Source organism: Monocercomonoides exilis (assembly GCF_001643675.1).
Source record: "Monocercomonoides exilis strain PA203 chromosome Unknown scaffold42-869251, whole genome shotgun sequence".
Classification (NCBI taxonomy): Eukaryota; Preaxostyla; order Oxymonadida; family Polymastigidae; genus Monocercomonoides; species Monocercomonoides exilis.
This window is the reverse complement of record NW_027150587.1, coordinates 574818-593890: the sequence shown is the minus strand read 5'-3', so window position 1 is coordinate 593890 and position 19073 is coordinate 574818. Positions and strand designations below refer to the sequence as shown.

General features: G+C 41.6%; 1 protein-coding gene across 1 annotated transcript; it reads left to right on the top strand.

Annotated features, from left to right (window-relative positions):
• Positions 1-91: 91 nt before the first annotated feature.
• On the top strand, positions 92-18155 carry MONOS_8412 (uncharacterized protein; the record flags this gene model as incomplete). Its single annotated transcript, XM_067878821.1, has 5 exons — positions 92-149; positions 228-5232; positions 5332-16999; positions 17232-17329; positions 17564-18155. 5 exons carry the CDS (start codon positions 92-94, stop codon positions 17652-17654), a joined length of 16920 nt encoding a protein of 5639 aa, XP_067722374.1. The 3' UTR covers positions 17655-18155.
• Between the last annotated feature and the right edge of the window lie 918 nt (positions 18156-19073).

The following is a 19073-nucleotide window of genomic DNA, read 5'->3' as shown; positions in this document are numbered from 1 at the left end:
TGCTGTTGAAGAAAGCAAGGACAATACAATAAAAAGCATTAATAAGGAAGAATTAAACATAAATCAAGATGCTTTACTCTGCAAAGAGCATATGGCTGTTACAACAAAAGAATATTCCTTCTCCCTTCCTTCAATTGAAAATCCAAAAAGTTTGGAACATAATTCAAATGCGAATGATGTTTTTTCAATTTGCACAACGAATTTTTCTTCGGTTGCTTTTAATCCAGATGCATCTGCTCCATCAAACGATTCGTCAACGCCTTCTGAATCAACTTCCTCTGCAATTGCAGCGCGTGCAGACAACGAGCAACGCCTGTCTAAGTCTTCGCCTCCAGCTCCTCCACCAGCACCACACAGTGCGTTGCAATCATCAACTCCTTCAGAGCATATTTCCATTCCACAAAATAAGCCATGCTCACTTCAACAGCAGGAAACCGCTTCAAGTGACCTTTCAAATACTTGCAGTCTTTCTGCTTCGAATCCGGCAGACATTCCGGTGTCTGCTCAGCAGTCTCATCAGCCACAGCGTGCTGTGCCATCATCATCATCATCATCATCATCATCTCCTTCTGCTTCTCCTCCTCCTCCTTCTTCCTCATCATCATCATCTACTTCTGCTTCTCCTCCTCCTTCTTCTTCTTCCTCATCTTCCTCATCTTCCTCATCTTCCTCATCTTCCTCATCTACCTCGCTTTCATCCTCCTTTTCCTCCTCCTCGTCATCATCTTCTTCCTCTCCCATCCCCTCCAGCTCCGTCTCTAACTCCGTCTCTAACTCCATCTCCAGCACCATCTCCAATGTGCCTCTTCACCCCACATTCATCTCTGTCTCCTCGCTGCACAACACACCTCACTCCTTCTCTCCTTCTTCTGCTTCCTCCTTTTCTCTCGGCTCTGCTGCTGCCCCTCCTCCCCTGACACTTTCATCATTGTCATCTTCATTTGCATCTTCATCTTCATCATCAGCATCATCAACATCTTCTTCTTCTTCTTCTTTTCCTTCTTCTTCTTTGCCTTCTTCTTTGCCTTCTTCTTCTTTGCCTTCTTCTTCTTCTTCATTGCCATCTCCCTCTTTCATCTCGTCGTTGTCTGCTCCTTCCATCTCATTCATCCCGTCGCCTTTCATTTCAGCTTCAATGTTTTCTGTGGCATCTGCAAAATCACAAAAGTTAAGAGCTGCTTTTGGTGCTGCTTCTTCTTTGTCTTCTTCTTATCCTCGAATTTTTGCTCCTTCCATTTCACCTTCTCCTTTCACATCATCATCATCTTCTTCTTCTTCTTCTTCTTCTTCATCTCCAAGTTCATCATCACATTATTCCTCTTCCTCTTCCTGCTTCTCCTCTTCTCCTCCTTCTTCTTCTTCCCTTCTCCCTCCCCCTTCCACCACCTCTTCTTCCTCCTCTTCTTCTTCCTCCTCTTCCTCCTCCTCTCTTCCTCCTCTCCTCTCCTCCCAGAACACAAACACAGACATCGCAAACTTCTTCTCTGAAGCTCAGCAGCAGTTTCTCTCTCAGCTCTTTCAAACAAACAGAACTGCATCTCTTTCTGCAGAAGTCTCGTTTGATCTGTCTCTTCTGCCCCGTCAGCACGCACTCAACATTGCAATGAATAAAACAATGATGGAAGAAGAAGAAGGAGAGGGGGAGGAGAAAGAGAAAGAGAAAGAAAGAGAAAGAACAAAAGAAAGATATCAACCTTCACATTTCATTCACTCACCAATGAATGAGAATAATTTCAATGACATTATCGTTTCTCCGCTGCTGAAGAAGACAAGAAAAATCGCTAAGGAAAATGCTCTGTTTTCTCGGCTGATAGCACGCTGGGTGAAAGAATGGGCAGATGAATGCAATTCTTCTTCTTCATCATCCTTTTCTTCTTCTTTGTTGTCATCATCTTCTTCTCTATCTTCTTCTCTATCTTCTTCTTCTTCTTCTTCTTCTTCTTCTTCTTCCTCCTCCTCCTCCTCCTCTTCTTCTTCTTCTTCTTCTTCTTCTTCTTCTTCTTCTCTTCCCCTTGTTGACAAACCAAAAGAGCAGCGTCGGATGAGAAGAAGCACAAGAAGAGCAAACACAAAGCAAGCCAGCCAGATTCTGCTGAGTGTTCTGCCAGACACACACATACTGCAGCAGCCTGATCTTTCTCTTCTGCCTTTCTCTTTCGACTATTCTCTGCTCACGAAGGAAAGGAAAGAGAGGAGGAGAGGATTGGCAATGGCTTCTTCTTCTTCCTCTTCTTCCTCTTCTTCCTCAAAACCTCCCTCTCACCCAATCAAACCCCCTTCTTCCCATCACCCTTCTTCTTCCTCCTCTTCTTCTCTGTCTTCCTGCTCCTCTGCCGAAGTGATAGGAAAAGCGCTGAACTCTCTCGTCCTCTCCTTCTGCTGCAAATGCTTCCTCTTCCACAGATTCAGTCAGAAAGTGCACAGATACAGAAGACTCGTCAGCCAGACAAGAGAGAAAGTGTGGAGCGCAAAGCAGGATGTGCTGCCTTCTTCGATCCCCGCTTATCTCCTCAATGCTGCTTCTTCTTCTGCTTCTGCTTCTTCTTCTTCATATTCTTCTCCTTATTCCTCTTCTCCGTACTCTTCCTCTTCTTCTTCTTCTTCTTCTTCCTCCTCTTCTTCTTCTTCTCTCCCCCTCGTCACCGTCTCCGGCGAGTCCTCCCAGTTCATCCATGTGCGCGGCGTCTGCGGTGACATGCGTGTGGGCGAGTGTGACATTCTCCCTCCTCCTCTCCTTCCTGTCTTCTGTGAAAGGGCATTCAATGAGCTGAACAAACAGCTGGATGTGCAAAGAACACTGCTTTTCAATTCTTCGCTTCTCAGTGCAAGAATTGACATGCTGGTAGCACTCACAATTTTGCTCACGTTTGCAAAGAAGGCGATTGATGTCTATGAAGAAGAGCAGATTTCGCACCCGCCGGAAAGTCTGAAGGAAGCGATAGAAAGAGAATGTGTGCTGCGGCTGATCTTGTTTGTGTTGTGCTTCTATGAACAGCTGTTTCATAGAGATGAATATGAAGTGGAGGAGACTAGAAGAGCTGATAATTGCAATAATAGCAATAATAATGTTGTTACAAAAGGAAATTCTTCTTCTTCTTCTTCTCTTTCTCCTTCATCATCATCTTCTTCTTCTTCTTCATCGCCTTCATTATTGTTATCTTCTTCTTCAACTTCCTCCTCCTCCTCTTCTTCTCCTTCTTCCTCTTCTCCTTCTTCAATTGACAGCTCAGATAAAATCTACTTTGATTTTATTTCTTCCACACTCCGCCAATTGATCGTCAACGTTGCTCATCATTTCTTGCCTTCTTCTTCCTCTTCTTCCCTTTCTTCTTCTTCTTCTTCTGATATTTCTCTTTCTCACTCACGTATACGTTCATCATCATCATCTTCTTCCTCCTCCTCCTCTTCTCTTTCGCCTTCGCCTTCTCCTTTTCCTTCTTCTACCTCTTCCTCCTCCTTCTCTTCTTCTTCTTCTTCCCCTTCTTCTTCTTCCTCCTCCTCTTCCTCATTCATTTCTGATGCTGCTCGTTCTTCTAGTAACATGTCTCTCTCTCCAATCGACTCCTTCTCAAAAGACTTGTTCAACCGCCTCTATTTAGCCTCCCTCATCACAAACACTAACAATTATCCTTCTTCTTCTTCTTTTCTTTCTTCTTCTCAATCTTCTTCTCTTCTTCCTCTTTCTCCTTCTTCTTCTCCTTCTTCCTCATCTTCTCCCTCCCCTTCTTCCTCTCCTTCCTCTTCTTCTGAATGGATTTCTCAGCTTCTTTCTCTTCCTTCCCCAACACTTGCTCTAACACACCAGTCTGTTCTTATTCGCTCCTTCTATCATTCTTCTCTTCGCCTTCTCTCTCTCTCCTTCTGCAGACGATTGCATCACAACAAGATTTATTCGAATTCTTTGGATTCTTCTTCTCTTTCTTCTTCTCCTTCTTCCTCTTCCTCTTCCTCTTCTTCCTTTTACTGTTTTCCTTCTTTTCCTTCTTCTTCTTCTCTTTTCACTTCTTCTCATAATCAACAGCCTCATTCATGGTTAACCATACATCGCACACCAAATGTGGTTGGATTGCTTTCTGATTCACCTCCTGAAAGAAATAAACACAAAAATAAGATTTCTTCTTCTTCTTCTTCTTCTTCTTCTTCTCTTTCAACCTCATCATCATCCTCTTCTTCTTCTTCTTCCTCCTCTTCTTCTTCTTCAATTTCTTCTTCTTCTCTTCTCAATCACCAACACATTGTTGATGACTCAATAATAAATGATCCATACAGAATTAGCATCATCCATCCAAACATGTTCAACACCCACTCAAACAACAAATTTAACTCCAAACAAACACAAAATGAGAAAGAAATAAAGAAAAATCCATCATTTTCAAATGCATTTTCTTATTCGGATGATTCTTCAGACTCAGAAAGTGATATTTCTTCATCTGAATGCGAAGAAGCAGATGAAATGCTGATAAAGGCAAGAGAAGATGTCTTGTCTATTGAAAATGCAATGGAACAAGAAGAAGAAAGAGGAGAAGGAGAAGGAGAAGGAGAAGAATATAAAAAGACAGCAAATGAAAATCGTTCATATCATAGAAGTCTTCGTTCTTCTTCTCAAAACCCCTCACATAGATTTCTTTCTCCTTCTTCTCCTTCTTCTTCTTCTTCTTCCTCTTTCCCTTCCGAATCATCCGTCCTCTCCTTCCTCCGCCAGCTTCCTTTGTCTCCTTTTCTCTCTGAACTCGATGCCTCGTTTGAGACCCATCCTCAGCTTCCCTTGTCTTCCTCCAGCAGAATCAGGAGTGTTTCATTGCTTTTGACTGATGTGGCTATTCTTGTGCAGTCACACCTGGCATTGTATGAAGATTATGCGGATGCTGTTTCATGTTATCATTCTTGTTATTCTTCTTCTTCTTCTTCTTTTCATCATCCTCCTCCTCCTCCTTATTGTTATTCATCATCTTCTTCTTCTTCTCATTCTTCTTCTTCCTCTGCTTCTTCTTCTAATATCTTCATAGAGAATAACCAAAGATTCCTCCATTCAAACCCAAAGATAATGCAGAGAGGCAGAGTGCAAAGGGAAATTATAGCTCGATTGCTTCACATATACACCTCCGTTTTCCAGTTCATTGTGACTCTTTCTTCACAAAACGAACATCTTTCTCTTTTCCACTCACAAAATGAGACAGAAGCTCTGCTTTCTGCTGCACAGCACACCCTTCTCCAGACACTGGCTGCGCTTTTGTTTGTGTTGAAAAGGGAGTCTTGTTGTTGTTGTTTCTTTAGCTATGGAAATAACAGAAATATTAATAGAAATACAAATGATGCTGATAATGCTGATAGTACTAATAATACTAATAATGATAACGCTAATGTTATTAATGATAATAACAATAATAATAACATCAATGATAATTTTTCTCCTTCTGATTCATCCAATGACTGTGAGTGCGACTTCCACATCCTCTCTCTTTTGCCCATCCCTCCTCTCTCCTCCTTTGCTGTGTGGTGTGTTTTGTTTGCACTGATTGCTGAAGACTTCACAGATCCTTCTTTTCCCCGTGCCTCTTTCTACTCCCATCGCATCTGCACAGCTTCTGATTGGTCTCCTGAGGAAGACTTGGAGAAGAAGATGATGATGAACAAGTTCTGTTTGGCTGTTGCTTCTTCCCCCTGCGGCCACAAAGCTCTTTTCCCTCTTCTCAGACTGGCTGATGCTCACCCAGAACATCCGGTTGTGTATGTGGTTTTGTCAATCTTGTTTGATATTTCTGTGTTTCGAGCACAAAATTGCAAATGTGACAGAAAAAAGATACTGATTGCCATCAGATTGTTGTGTGAAAGACATCCATCATTTGTGACTTTGCTGTTGAACTTAGCGGAAAAATACTCATTTGTGAGAGGAATACACGTTTTCATCGCAGAAATGATATCTGCTCTCAACTGGGGGAAATGGGAGCCAACAGAAGAAGACAGGAATATTCTGATTGGATGGATGCGTAGCATGAGAGAAGTCAATATGAGCAATTATTATTTGCAATACAATCCTTTTAAATCACAAAAATTGAGTGAAACTCACAAAATCCCTCAGTTCTGGAAGAGAAGCCTATCACTTTCTATTCTAAGCAGACTTCCCGTTGAAACAATGCATCTCTCTATTGACAATCAGATTGTGTTGTGCTGCTCGTTGTCTCAAATGATTGACAATGCCATTCTGTTCCAGTCTCAGTTAAGCCCCGTTCCATCAGTTTTGACTGATGATTTCACAAACGTGAGTGCTTTGGGCATGTTTCAAGATGTTGTTGAACAAGAAGGAATTATTGAAATTGCTTCTTCTTCTTCTTCTTCTTCCTCTCCTTCTTCCATCTTCCCTGGGAACATGTCTCAATTGATAGAGAATCCTCTTCTTTTGAGCGTCCCTGCTCTCCTCAAAGTGTGTTTTGCAGTCATTTTTCGAATGGATTGGTCCTCTTCACGTTGTTCTCTCATTCAACAGAGAAATTCCAATGAAAGTGAAGTTAGTTCATTGAAGGATCTTGTGTTGTCAACATTGAATTATTCAGCAAACACTTTCAGAAATGTTTGTCTTCATTTGGGAAAGAAAAATGTGGAAACAGAAGGAAAAAATGATGTAAAAGAAGAAGAAAAAGAACAAATTATTTCAAAGAACACTTTGTTATCAATCAATCCAATTGCTCGTTTTCTTCACGTTATGTGTGATGCTGATGAAGTGAATAATAATGATAAAGTCAAAGACAAAGATAATAACATAAGCACAAAATCTCAGCTTCTTCTTTTGCACCTTTCTTGTCTTGCCTTTGAAGGAAACATGAGTGTTGCATTGTTCTGCTTGCAACACATTATTCTGAAATGCCTATCAAAAAATGATGAAGAGTTAAATGGAGAGGAAGAGGAAAATGAGAACAAACAAACAGAAGAAAGAAATAAAACAATCATTTTGTGTCAATCTTTTCTGTCAGTTGCACAAGAAATGATGGACAAAACAGAAGCAAAAGAAATTAAAGAAGCTAAAGAGACAACTTCTGAACAATCTGATGAACAACAAATGAAGAAAAGAGAGAAAAGGAAGATGTTAATAAGCAAATATTTCCCTTCTTTCTCATCTTTCATTGAAACATGTGAAGATATCACTGAAATACGCACTCTGTTTTATGGTCATCCCCTTTCGGAATTGACTTCTTCAAAGAATAACTCAAATTTCACTGAACTTCTTCGCTCTTTCGTCTTCTCGACGATTGCAATGTGTCCTCCTTCGAAAGCAAAAGAGGAAGATTCTTCTTCTTCTTCTTTGCACAATAACAACAATAACAAGAAGAAGAAGTTAGAGAACAGAAATGAAGATGCGCTTTCATTCTTTTTGGATATGCTGCCGATTGCTGTGTTGGAAGAAGATGGATGTGGAAGCACAGAGGGGGATGATGGAAAGGAAAATAGGAAGGAGAAAGAGAAGGAAGAAGAAGAAAAACAAGAAGATAAAGAGAAAGAAGAAGATAAAGATAAAATGAATCAGAAAGAAGCAAACAGCCAATTAACACAAACTCATTCTTCTTCTTCTTCAATCAATTGGTTCGAATCTGAGCTCTGGTTAGACATCGCCGAAGCCTCTTTCTCTTTCTCTCTCCAGTCTGAAGACGCTGAAAAGCAAGAACTTCAGCGAATCTCCTCTCTTCTCTCCAAATTAAGAGCAAAAGATGCACTTTTCTCATTCCACCAGACAACTTTGCTTTCTGCCGGCAGGAAATCCTTCATTGCCCGTTGGCCCATCGTGTTCTTTGAGCTTCTGAATGCAGAAACTGCTTCTGCTCTTTCCTCTATCCCCTTTTCACACAGAGACACCCCTTTCACTGAAGAAGAGGCGAAACCTCTGTTCTCTTTGCTTTCCAAGTGGATGGCAGCGCTTTTGAGGTGTTCTTCGAAGGAGATTGCGTTTCAGTTGTATCTCGTTTCTTTCTTCACCCTTCTCAATGTGATGGGGGCATTTTTGCCTTCTCCGGAGCTGTTGTTTAAGTGGAAAGCTGATAATTCTATAGCATCATCAACTTCTTCTTCCTCTTCCTCTTCCGATGCGAAGAAGAAAAAGAAGAGCAAACGAAGCAGCACATCTTCACTAGGTGTAGATGCTGACTCCTTCGTCCATTTAGCAAAAGCTGTTGATTCCTCCATTGCCTTCCTCACTTCTTCTCTTCAGACAATCGAAGCATTGTCCACACAGAAACACGCAGATGCAGCTGAAGTTGGAAGAATTTACGTAGCTCTGCTGCCATTCGTGTTGTCTATTGCAAATGAGACAGAAGATGATAAAGTTTCACATTTATCCTTTGTGCAGATGTTTGATCAGTCGCATCAGTCTCTCAGGGATTATGCAGTGTGGTGTTTGAGTGGCTGTAGCAATAATAATAACTCTTCTCTTTCTCCTTCTTCTTCCTCCTCTTCCTCTTCCTCCTCCTCTTCTTCTTCTTCTTCCCAATTAAAACCCTCTTATCTCTCCCACCCCTTCCACCCCTTCCACACCTCTGCCTCCAGTGCTGTCAGCGATGCCCTCTCCTCCCTCGTCTTCTGCGCCTCCCAAATCAGCATCGTCCTCCGCTCCTTCTGCAAAGAAAGAACTGCTTCCTCTCTTTTCCTCTCGCTCAAGCGCTGCTTGTCGCAATATCCCCTTCTCTTTGACATCCTCACCGTTGGCAGGCAAAGTCATTTGCTCTCAAAATACTTGCCTTCTTCTTCGCTTCGCTTGGCGCGTGTGTTTGCAATCTCTTCAGATGTGCATTGTTTCCTCTGGGATGTGAAGAAGTACTGCTCAGTTTTTGGTGATTCTTCTAATGTTTCTTCTTCTTCTTCTTCTTCATTTTCTTCCTCTGCTGCTTCTTCAAAAACATCATCCTCCTCCTCTTCTTCTTTTCTATCTCCTTCATCATCTTCTTCTTCCTCCTCCTCCTCTTCTTCTTCTTCTTCTTCATTAAATCTTCCTCGTCTCCAGCACACCACAGGATTTGAAGCACAAAATGAAATGTTGTTTGAAATGTGTTCAGAAGAAGTGTGGAACAATCGAACAGAAAGCGAAGCTTATAACATTGTGAATGCAAATAACAACAATAATACAAACAAAAACGTATTTAGCACAAAATCTTTAACTGATTCATCATCATCTTCTTCTTCTTCTTCTTCTTCTTCTTCTTCTTCTTCTTCTTCTTCTTCTTCTTCTCTATTCTCTTCTTTATCTCATTCATCATCCAGCAGTTCCTCCTCTTCATCCTCTCAAATATCCAACAGCAACAACAAAAACAATAACAACTTCAAAATTGTCCTGTCACATCCACCAAAAAGCCTTCCCCCTCCTTCTTCTCAATCTTCTTCTCTTCTTCCTCTTTCTCCTTCTCCTTCTCCTTCTCCCTCATCTTCCCTTCTCTTCTCCTCTCACCCTCTTTACACCCAATCCCATTCAACTCTTCCTCCTCCTTTGCCTTTCCCTTCCCTCCAGCCCCTTCCATTGAGCGAACCTCCTTCCACTTCCAGTCTTCAGGAGCTCAAATCAGCTTTCTTCTTCATTTTGGAGCAGCTCAACAACTTCTCGTTCAATGAAATGCCATCAAAAGAAGAAGCCAGCCGCGAAAGCGCAGAGAGCGTGATGCTTCTCCTTCAGCAGCTCTACTACATCGTCCCAGAGAAAGTGGATGTGAAGATTTCGTGTGGAAGCAACTGCACGTCCCCTTTGAATGTGCAGATCGAATACAACAAACAGGAACTGAGTGAAGAATACAACTCACAGCTCAATCTGCTCTGGGAAGCAGCAGAAAGGGAAGAAGTCTCCTTCACCTCGCCAACATCGATGGAGTGTGGCTTGTTTTCTGAGCTTCTTGTGCACTTGTTCTTTGCTGTGATGAAGGTGCTGCATCATCCTGTGTCTCCAGTGAGCGTCGTATTTGAGATGTATTCTCAGCATCAGCTGATAAGAGCACCTCCAAAACAGGTGAAGCAATTGCTTAGGCTGAGCAGCATACTCCATTCTCCGTTGCTTGCTAAACATGCTCCTCTGTTGGCTTTAACATTGTCTTCTTCTTCCTCTTCCTCCTCTTCCTCTTCCTCTTCTTTCTCCTCTTCTTCTTCTTCTTCCGCTTTCAACAATCACCTTCTCCCCCACAACTTCCCAGCTACCCGCACCGATCTCTTCGAAGCAGCAACAGACTTGTCCTTCAAACTCATCTCTCTCTCCTTCAAATCCTTTGTGAAATCGCGTCTCAGCTTCGTCTTCTGGTTCCTCTTCTCCCTCTCCTCTGACCTTTTAGCAGCGTTCCTCGTCGCCCCTACCCTTCTCCCTTGTGATGTGGCATTCAATGATGAGATTCCTTCTTCTTCGAAACAGCCTGCCAGTCAAGTCATCAACAAAGTGTTTGAATATCTCAAAACAATGGTCAATGTGGTGGTGGAGGATGCAGCTCAAGCTAATTCTTCATCATCTTCTTCTTCTTTCTCTTCTTCTTCTTCTTCTTCTTCTTCCCATGACAACTCCAAGCCCCACCACCCCCAGCTCCCTTCTATCTGCTCTGTCTCTTCCTCTCTCTCTCTCTTCCCTCTCTCTTCTCTCGTCCAGCTGCACATCTCCCACACTCTCCAGGGTTTTCTTCCTCCTCTCTTCACTTTGGCTGATATTCTTACTTTTTACAATGGTCTTATGCTTCTTTTCTTCCCCACCTCCATCGTGAATAACTTGAAATTCCTTCCTCATTCTGCTTCAGAAAATGCGTTTTTGACTGATGCTGATGACGATGATGCTAATTTGCCATACAAAAATAAAAAACTTCCTTTTTCTCCTTCTGCTGAGCCGGCAAAGATGAACATGTTGATTCAAGTCAGCTCTCCTCTTTCTCTCTGCAACCGCTTCTTCTCCTTCATCGATGTGAAATCTGTTCTTTCCTTTTCTTCCCCCGTCTCCTTCTCATCATCATCTTCTTCTTCTTCTTCCTCTTCTTCTCCTTCTTCTTCTTCTTCTTCTTCCTCTAAGTCATTTACCTCCATCTCCCTGTCTGAAGTGAAGTACTTCCTCCAAACACTCATCGTTCATATCTCTCTTCTCCATCACTTGGGCCTTGATTCTGCTGTTTCCCTGCCTTCTTCTGTGAAAAGAAGAACAATGTATTTTGTCCCTGACCCACTCAACATTCACAAAAAAGATCTGTTTTTCGCAAAGGAAGGGGATTTGTTTGAGCTTGAAGGTTTAAATGGAACAAATACTGTTTATTCTTCTTCTTTCATTGCTTCATCTACCTCTTCTTCTTTTTCCTCCTCCTCCTCCTCCTCTTCTTCTTCTTCTTCCATTTCAGATCTTTCAAAGGAGATTCCATTAAACGAAGATTCAGATGATGAAAGATGCACAACAATATCATCAACAACAGCAAACAACCAGCTCTCCATTCAGAATAGAAACACACACAAAGCAGCTACGCCTCAAAACTCTTCTTCTCATCAAGCTTCTTCTATGAACAACATGGTTTCATTAAACTTTCCCCAGCCAATCAACATTGGGCCAAAGAACAATTCATCATCAACTTCTTCCTCTTCCTCTTCTTCTTCTTCCTCTTCCTCTTCTTCTTCTTCTTCTTCTTCTTCCTCTTCCTCTTCCTCTTCTTCTCTTCCATTTGAATTCCCTCCCTTTGAGCTCAATGGAGAAGACACTCCCGTCTTTGCCCATTATCTCTCTCTCATCATCGACCTTGTTGACTATCTGCCGAATGAGCTGCTTCCCTTTTGCATCGGATATGCTATGCACGTCCTCAGCTGCGATGTGGTTGAATGGAAGACTGCTTGTTCGTTGCAACCTTCTTCTTCCTCTTCTTCTTCCTCCTCCTCTTCTTCTTCTTCAACATCTTCTTCTTCTTCATTAACCTCCATAACTTCTCTTTCTTCACCCTCTGATCCACCAAAAGTGCAGTTTCTTCGCACCCTGCCTATTCGCCTTCTCCTCTCCCTCTCTTCTTTCATCGACAAACACAGCAGCACCCACCAGCTGTCCATTGAATGTGTCAACGCCTCTCTCATCAGCATCGCTGACTCTTTAACAAGAATGCGATGGATACGCCAAGAGCAGGCAAAAGTCTTTGTCGATTTCTCTTCTCTCTTTGCGGTGCTGCCAGATGACATCACAGACGCTGTCTTTCAGCTGGTGAAATCGCTCGCCCATGTGAAAGTGAATTCGATAAGCCACTCAAAAATTGAGTGTGTTACTCGTTTTGAGTGTGTTGTGGATGTATTGTCTGTGTTGTTGCTGCCAACAAGAGCAGATTGGATGCATTTTGAGCCGTTTGACTTGTATGTGCCTCAAAATGGAGTGAATAGCCAGGAGGATGTGAGGTATCAGGGACATTATTCTGATTATTCTTCTTCTGCTGCTTCTTCTTCTTCTTCTAATTCTTCCTTTTCTCCTTCTTCTCCTTCAACATCTTCCTCTTCTTCCTCTTCTTCCTCCTCTTCTTCTCTCTCCCTCAAATCCCAGTTCCCTCTCCCTCTCTTCGACTGGAAACAGGTCCCTCCTTCCCAACTCCACCCTTTCAGCCCCAAAAAAATCGAAGAAGTGCAAGAAATCTACCTCAAATCCATTTCTCTTTTAAACGATCTTATTTCCTCAGCTGCTGAATGCCATTCCTCTTCTGTCCTCCTCTCTCGCCTGTGGCACCTCTACAGCCACCTCCTCTTGCCCTGGCTCGTCTCCTACGGCGACTCCCTCACAGAAAACATCATCACCCCCTTCGATTCAGTCTTCTCAGACATCAAGTGGGAGAGCTGGAGTCCCTCCTTGTCGGATTTGCATTCGCTTGCTGTTGTGGCTGACTTACATCCACATCTTGTTGTTCGCATCATTCCGAAGCTCAGCTGGCTCGCCATCTTCTCCTGCTTGGTGAAGACACCCCACGAGGAGGAGGAGAAGAAGAAGAAGAACAGAAAAGGAAAAACAACAAAACAAAAACAAGATCTTAAACAATTGTCTTCTTCTTCTTCTTCTTCTTCTTCCCTTATGAAAACTTCTCTTATTTACGAGCCAGCTTCTTCCTTAACAGAAATCGATATCACACACCATTTCCCCTCAGCAGCTGAAAGTGACTCCCAAATGCTCTCAACCCCACCCGATGCTGCCCTTGGCCTTCTCCTCTGCGTCCTCCTCACTCTCTGCAAAGGGCTCCCTTCAGAAGCAGACTTCTCCTTCACTCCAACTCTCCCTTTTCTTTCTCTCTCTCCTCTCCTCGCTTTCCTCCCTTCCTCTGTCACTTCTTCTCTTTCTCCTTCTCTCCACAGCAAGTGCGCCTACCCCAAATGCATCCTCCAATCAGCCCCAGCTGAATTCCAGTCGCTTCTCTTCAGCTACCAGCTCCTCGCTCTCCCCTGGAGTTATCTCACCACCACTACCTTAACAGTCATTGTGCAAGAGGGGTTTTCTTCTTTCCCTCTCCACACGCTCTTTACCAGCGACTCAGCTGCCGAATGTGCATTCAATCTTGTCCACCGTGTGGTTGGCTTCGTCTGCTTCGGAAAGGAGTTTTGTGACACCCCTTTGCAACAGCAGCTGGCGAATGCATTTGACAGGCAAAGAGAACAAGCGCTAAGCTCAGCTCAATCAGACGGTCAGGTGGGAAAGAAAGGCGCAGGAGAAAGAAGACCTTCTTTGACATGTTCGCCTTCTTCTTCTTTCTCTTCCATTCGCCCTCTCCTTCCTTCTCTCCCTCATTCTCTCACTGCTCCCCCAAGAAAGCTGCCTCCAACTCCTCTTCCTCCGAATAAATCTGCTGCTCCTATTGATAAGTCATCCTCTTCCTCTTCCTCCTCCTCTTCCTCCTCCTCTTCCTCTTCCTCCTCCTCTTCCTCTTCCTCTTCCTCCTCCAAAACACCTTCCGATTTCACCAACATATCGTATCTGAAGACGTATTTGTACTCCTCCTTTGTTGGGCAGCTGCTGAGCACCCCGTTTGTGGTAGGTCATCGCTTTGCCATGAGCACCGTGGATGTGTGGAACGAGATCAACTCAGTAAGAAATGAACACCCGTGTCGCATTCAGCTCACCAGAAGTGAGTCGCACTGGAAGGGAAAAGGGAAGGAGATGTATGAGAAGAACAAGAGGACGTTTGAGCTGCTGAGGCTGTATGATGTGTATCGCCAGCCTCTTCCTTCTTCTTCTTCTTCTTCTTCTTCTTCTTCTTCTTCTCTTCCTTTGTCTTCTCAAATGGATCCCGTAGCTCCACAGATGGGTGTGCAGACAGCAGCATTCCAGCGTCCGTATCAGCCAAGCCAGTTGAATCAACTAAACCAGCAAAGCCAATACAATCAATACACTCAGATAAATCAACTTAATCAAGCTAGCAATCTCAATCAAACTCCTCAATCTTATCAGACCAATAGTACAAATTCCGGTTCTTCTGCTTTTGAGCCGATAAGCCGTGCAACGACAAGCTTCTTCAACCGCTTTGCACAAAAATTCACCTCTTTACAGAATCCTCCTCAGACTCCTCCTCAGCCCTCGCAACAACAGCAGCAGCAATTGCAACAGCAACAACAACAACAAGTTCATATTCTGCGTCCCCCACAGCTTCAAGTGCAACAACAAAGACAACAAGGATTGGCCCCTCCCTCACCTCTTCAAACTCCTCTTCAAACACCCCTGCAATCTCCTATGCAATCTCCTATGCAGCCATCAATGCAATCACCAATGCAACCACATCCTTCTCAACTTGCCTACATTGTGCCTCACACTCCTTCTTCTCCGCCTCGTTCAGTGCAGATCCCGCACTCCCAGCAGAGACAGGCGCCTTCTTCTCCTGTTGTTCGCAATCCAGTCAGCAATGCTAATGTTAATATCAGTAATAATAGCATGAACAGTGTGAATAGCATGAACAGTATGAACAGTATGAACGGTGTGAATAGCATGCAAGGTGTCAGTAATAGTAACATAAACAGTAACACTAACATTAACAGCAATGCCAGCACCACCCAGGAAATCCTGCAGCCATACCAATCCTTCCACTTCTGGGGCCCCTCTCTATTCTCCATCTATGAGCTCAGCTGCTTCGTCCTCTCTATCTTTGGTGAGTCTTCCCTCCAAAACAGCGCGTCTATCAGTATCGACGACATCACAGCTCTGCTCCGCTCTTTCATCTTCTTCCCAGTCATCCACAATGTTCGCAGTGATGGCAAGTTCATTGCACTTCTCGCTGCTTCTTTGCTGTCTGCCCCTCAAGTGCAGCCGTTTGTGTGTGGGGCATTGTTCAACAGCGTCGATTTGAACGGGATAAGGAAGAAGTGGAAGATGTGCTGTGCAAACGAGGAAGAAGTGGCAGCTGATGGGAAAGGTGGGTTTGCGACTTCGTTCTCGTCGCTGTCTTCTTCTTCTCTTTCTCTTTCTTCTTCTTTTAATTCTTCTCATTCATCTCCTTCATCTGTTGCTGATGCTCCAAGCAATTTATCTGCTTCCTCCTCATTTCTGTTGCTCTGTTGTGCAGAAAGAGAACAAGACACAAGATTGTCTCTCTCTTCTGCTTCTTCTTCTTCTTCTTCTTCTTCCTCCTCTTCTTATTCTTCTTCTCTTTCTTCTTCTCCATCTTCTTCTTCCATATCTTCTCTTTCTTCTAATTCTTCTTCTTCCAATTCTTCCCCTTCTATTTCTTCTTCTTCCTTCCCCCTCACCCCTCTCACTCCTCTCGACCTCCTCTTCCTCTCCACCGACGTCTCTGCCTTCCGCCAAAAGGAGAAGTCAGCCAGCGTCGTCTTCGCCTGCGCCTTGCTTGACACTGCTGTTGCTCTTTCTCTTTCTCTCCCTTTCCCTTTTGTCGTGGATGAGAACCGCTTCATCGCCAGGCCCATGTTCAGAGAGCTGTCGCTGCAGGATCCGCAATACACGTCGCAATGGAAAGCACAGCTGAGTCTCTATTCAGCTGCTGAACAAGGAGCATATCTGGGAATAGCAGCACAGAAGAGGGTTGTACAGAATGTGGTGGAAGGTTTTGTGGATGTGAGTGGTGGGAAGAATTCTCCTTCCTCTCCTTCCTCTTCCTCCTCTTCCTCTTCTGCTTCTTCTCTTTCTCCTTCTCCTTTCTCTTCTTCCGCAATGACACCAACAATAGACGATACTTCATTCAATTCTCATTCCTCTTCCACTCCAGTCAAAACTCCTTTAGACCCTTCTTCCTCTTCTCGTTCATCTTCAACTGCTCTTCCTCCTTCTCCGTATCCTTCCTCCTCTTCTCCTTCTGCTCCTCCTCCACCACCACCTCCTCCTCCTCCTTCCTCTTCTTCCTCTTCCTCCTCCTCCTCTTCTTCCTCCTTCGACTCTGCCAAGGCGACGATGGAGCAGCAGAGCTCGTCTCTTCCTCCTTCCTTCTCACAGCCTGACATCCATCGCTATCCATACGTCCTCCTCCTCCTCTCCCTCAACCTCAGCGACGCCGAAACTGTCTTGTCCATCATCAACACCAGCCACATTTTCCGCTTTTTTTTTGTACTCAACCTGATTGTGATGAAGATACTCACCATCAACTTGTTCGGACTTCGCTTTGCACCCACGTTGCAGATCAAGGAAACAAGGCTGGTGAAGATGCAAAAGGAACTTTCTTCTTCTTCTTCTTCTTCTTCTGCTTTCTCAGCAGAATCTGCAAAGGAGATGCTGACAGACGCAGTCAGTTGGCTGAAGCTATTGGAGTACAGCCCCTCTCACGTGTATCAGTCCATCCCTCTTCTTATATCTCTTTCTCAGGCGATTCTTGCTTTGACCTGCCGAGACAAAGAAAGAGGCTCGTCATTGTTTATTTCATTTGTGTCGGGCTTGTCGGCGTTTCCTGTGCAGATGGGGAAGAAAGATCTGACAAACATTAGTTGCTGCGCAGAGCACTTTGCACAGGGAAAAAAGGATGACAAGCATATTGAGCCGTTTGTGATCTTCTGCAAAGCACTTGCTATTTATCTGTGTAATGCAGGAGTGGGTTATTTTACGGTGTCACAGGGAAGCGTGAAAAAGGTTTGGGATTGTTTGAGAATAATTGTGATTGTTATTTATTTAATGAGTTAATGAATTTATTTTATATTTGTGGGAAAAAATAAATGAAATGAAAAATGAAAAACGTATTTTCTTTGCTTATTTTGTTCTTTTATTTTCTTTCCTTTTAACATTTTTAGTATTCATTGTAATAATTATTTCATTATATATATATATATATATTTATCATTGAAATTCTTGTTTATATCATCAGATACGTGAGCAGTGTATTGAATATTTGAAGAAATACGACATCAGACAAACGAAGTTCCAGGCTGAGTGTGCAAAATGGATTCTCAGCACAACAAATAAGTGTGTTTCCTATTGTTTATTTTTTTATCTTTTAGCAAATTTTATTTTTCGAATAATAAATTGAAAATTATATTTTCTCTCTCTCTCTCTCTTTCTTTCTTTCTTTCTTTCTTTCTTTCTCTGTCTTTATCTCTATCTCTATCTCTATCTCTATCTCTATCTCTCTCTCTCTCTTTTTTTTTTTTTTTTTTTTTTTTTTTTTTTTTTTTTTTTTTTTTTTTTTTTATTTTTCAGGAAAGGGTTCAATCCTTATCCCACAATACGCGATTTTACGCTGGCTCTTGGGCAAAAATTATTTGTTGGGATTGGTTCATTAACAAATTAAATTATACATTATGTTTATTATTGATGACTTATTCGTTTTATTACCATTATTTAGTAGTCTTAAATTTTTTCTCTGTATGTTTTATCTTCAATTTTCAGTTTTTGGTTTATCGTCATTTATGTTGTAGATTGTAAGATTTTTTAGTTAAAGTTTACGATTTATAATTTTTATCGGGGCAAACCATTAAGAATGAATTTTATTTTTATAAAATAATTTATACAAAAGTTTTTTATTGGTATTGAAATGATATGATGGGGAGAAAATAAATTTCTTTTAACATTCCAAAGAATATTTCAAGGACAAAAGGATAAGAATCAAGAAAATTACGTTTGATGAATAATCATCATCCGTTTATCAATTTCATGAGACGCATTTGAATTGTGATTATCTTCTATTAAAGGAAAAGAATTTTTTCTTTTCTTATTTTTCATTTTTTTGTATTTATTTTTTGTTGAAACATTTGACAATAAGAATTTTTTGAATAAATTTAGATATTTGAGATATAAAATATTATTTTTTTTGGATTCATAACTCAATTTTAATGATTATAACTGTGGAAAAATATGAACTTTCAAGCTTTTAATGCACAAAGTTTGTAAAAATTGTTTCGCTTATAACATTTTTTAACTTAACCAGATTTCAAAATAAATATGATTCTCAAATCTGTAAACAAACATCATTGATAAAAAAACATTATGTTTTGTGACCTCACATGTATATCAAAAAATAAACCCATTTTCTTCTAATTATTTGTTCACAAAAACATACAGTCTGTCCCAAAAAAATGTTGATCTGTCCGTTTTTAATGTCGATCATTCCATGCTTTTTAAATAAATAATGAACCATATTTTTCATCAATTTAATGGATTGCATGTAAGAAAATATGACTTTACGTGGAAAATGGAGTTATTGATATTTTTTTTAACCAAGAAATAATCAATGATGTTTGTTGTTTGTTACACAATAGTTCATTTACAAATTTTGCTATTATTTGGTTTCATATTCTTTCATTATCATTCTCACTCGAATAAGGTCTTGAAAGAGAATATTCTAGTTGAAATCTTTGTGCGCCAATTTTCTAATTAATTATTACTTATAGAATCATATTTATTAAATGTGTTGTCCGTTTTGAACAAATTGAACTTGTTTCTTTAAAATTTATGTTTATTTTATGCTCTGAACGGTTATTTAACTGTTTTATTCGTGCTTTTCACTTCAAAATTTCAATATAAAATTGAATATTGATTAATGACTGTTGAACTTATTTCATTATTCTTTATTTTCATTAAACTTTTATAAAGAAAATGAGCAAATATCTCATTGATCATGCTCTGGAATCAAGAAAATATGTATTTTCATTTCTCGTAAATCGAAAGTGTCAACACAAATGTTTTTATTTTTTTATATTTAGTCTCTAAA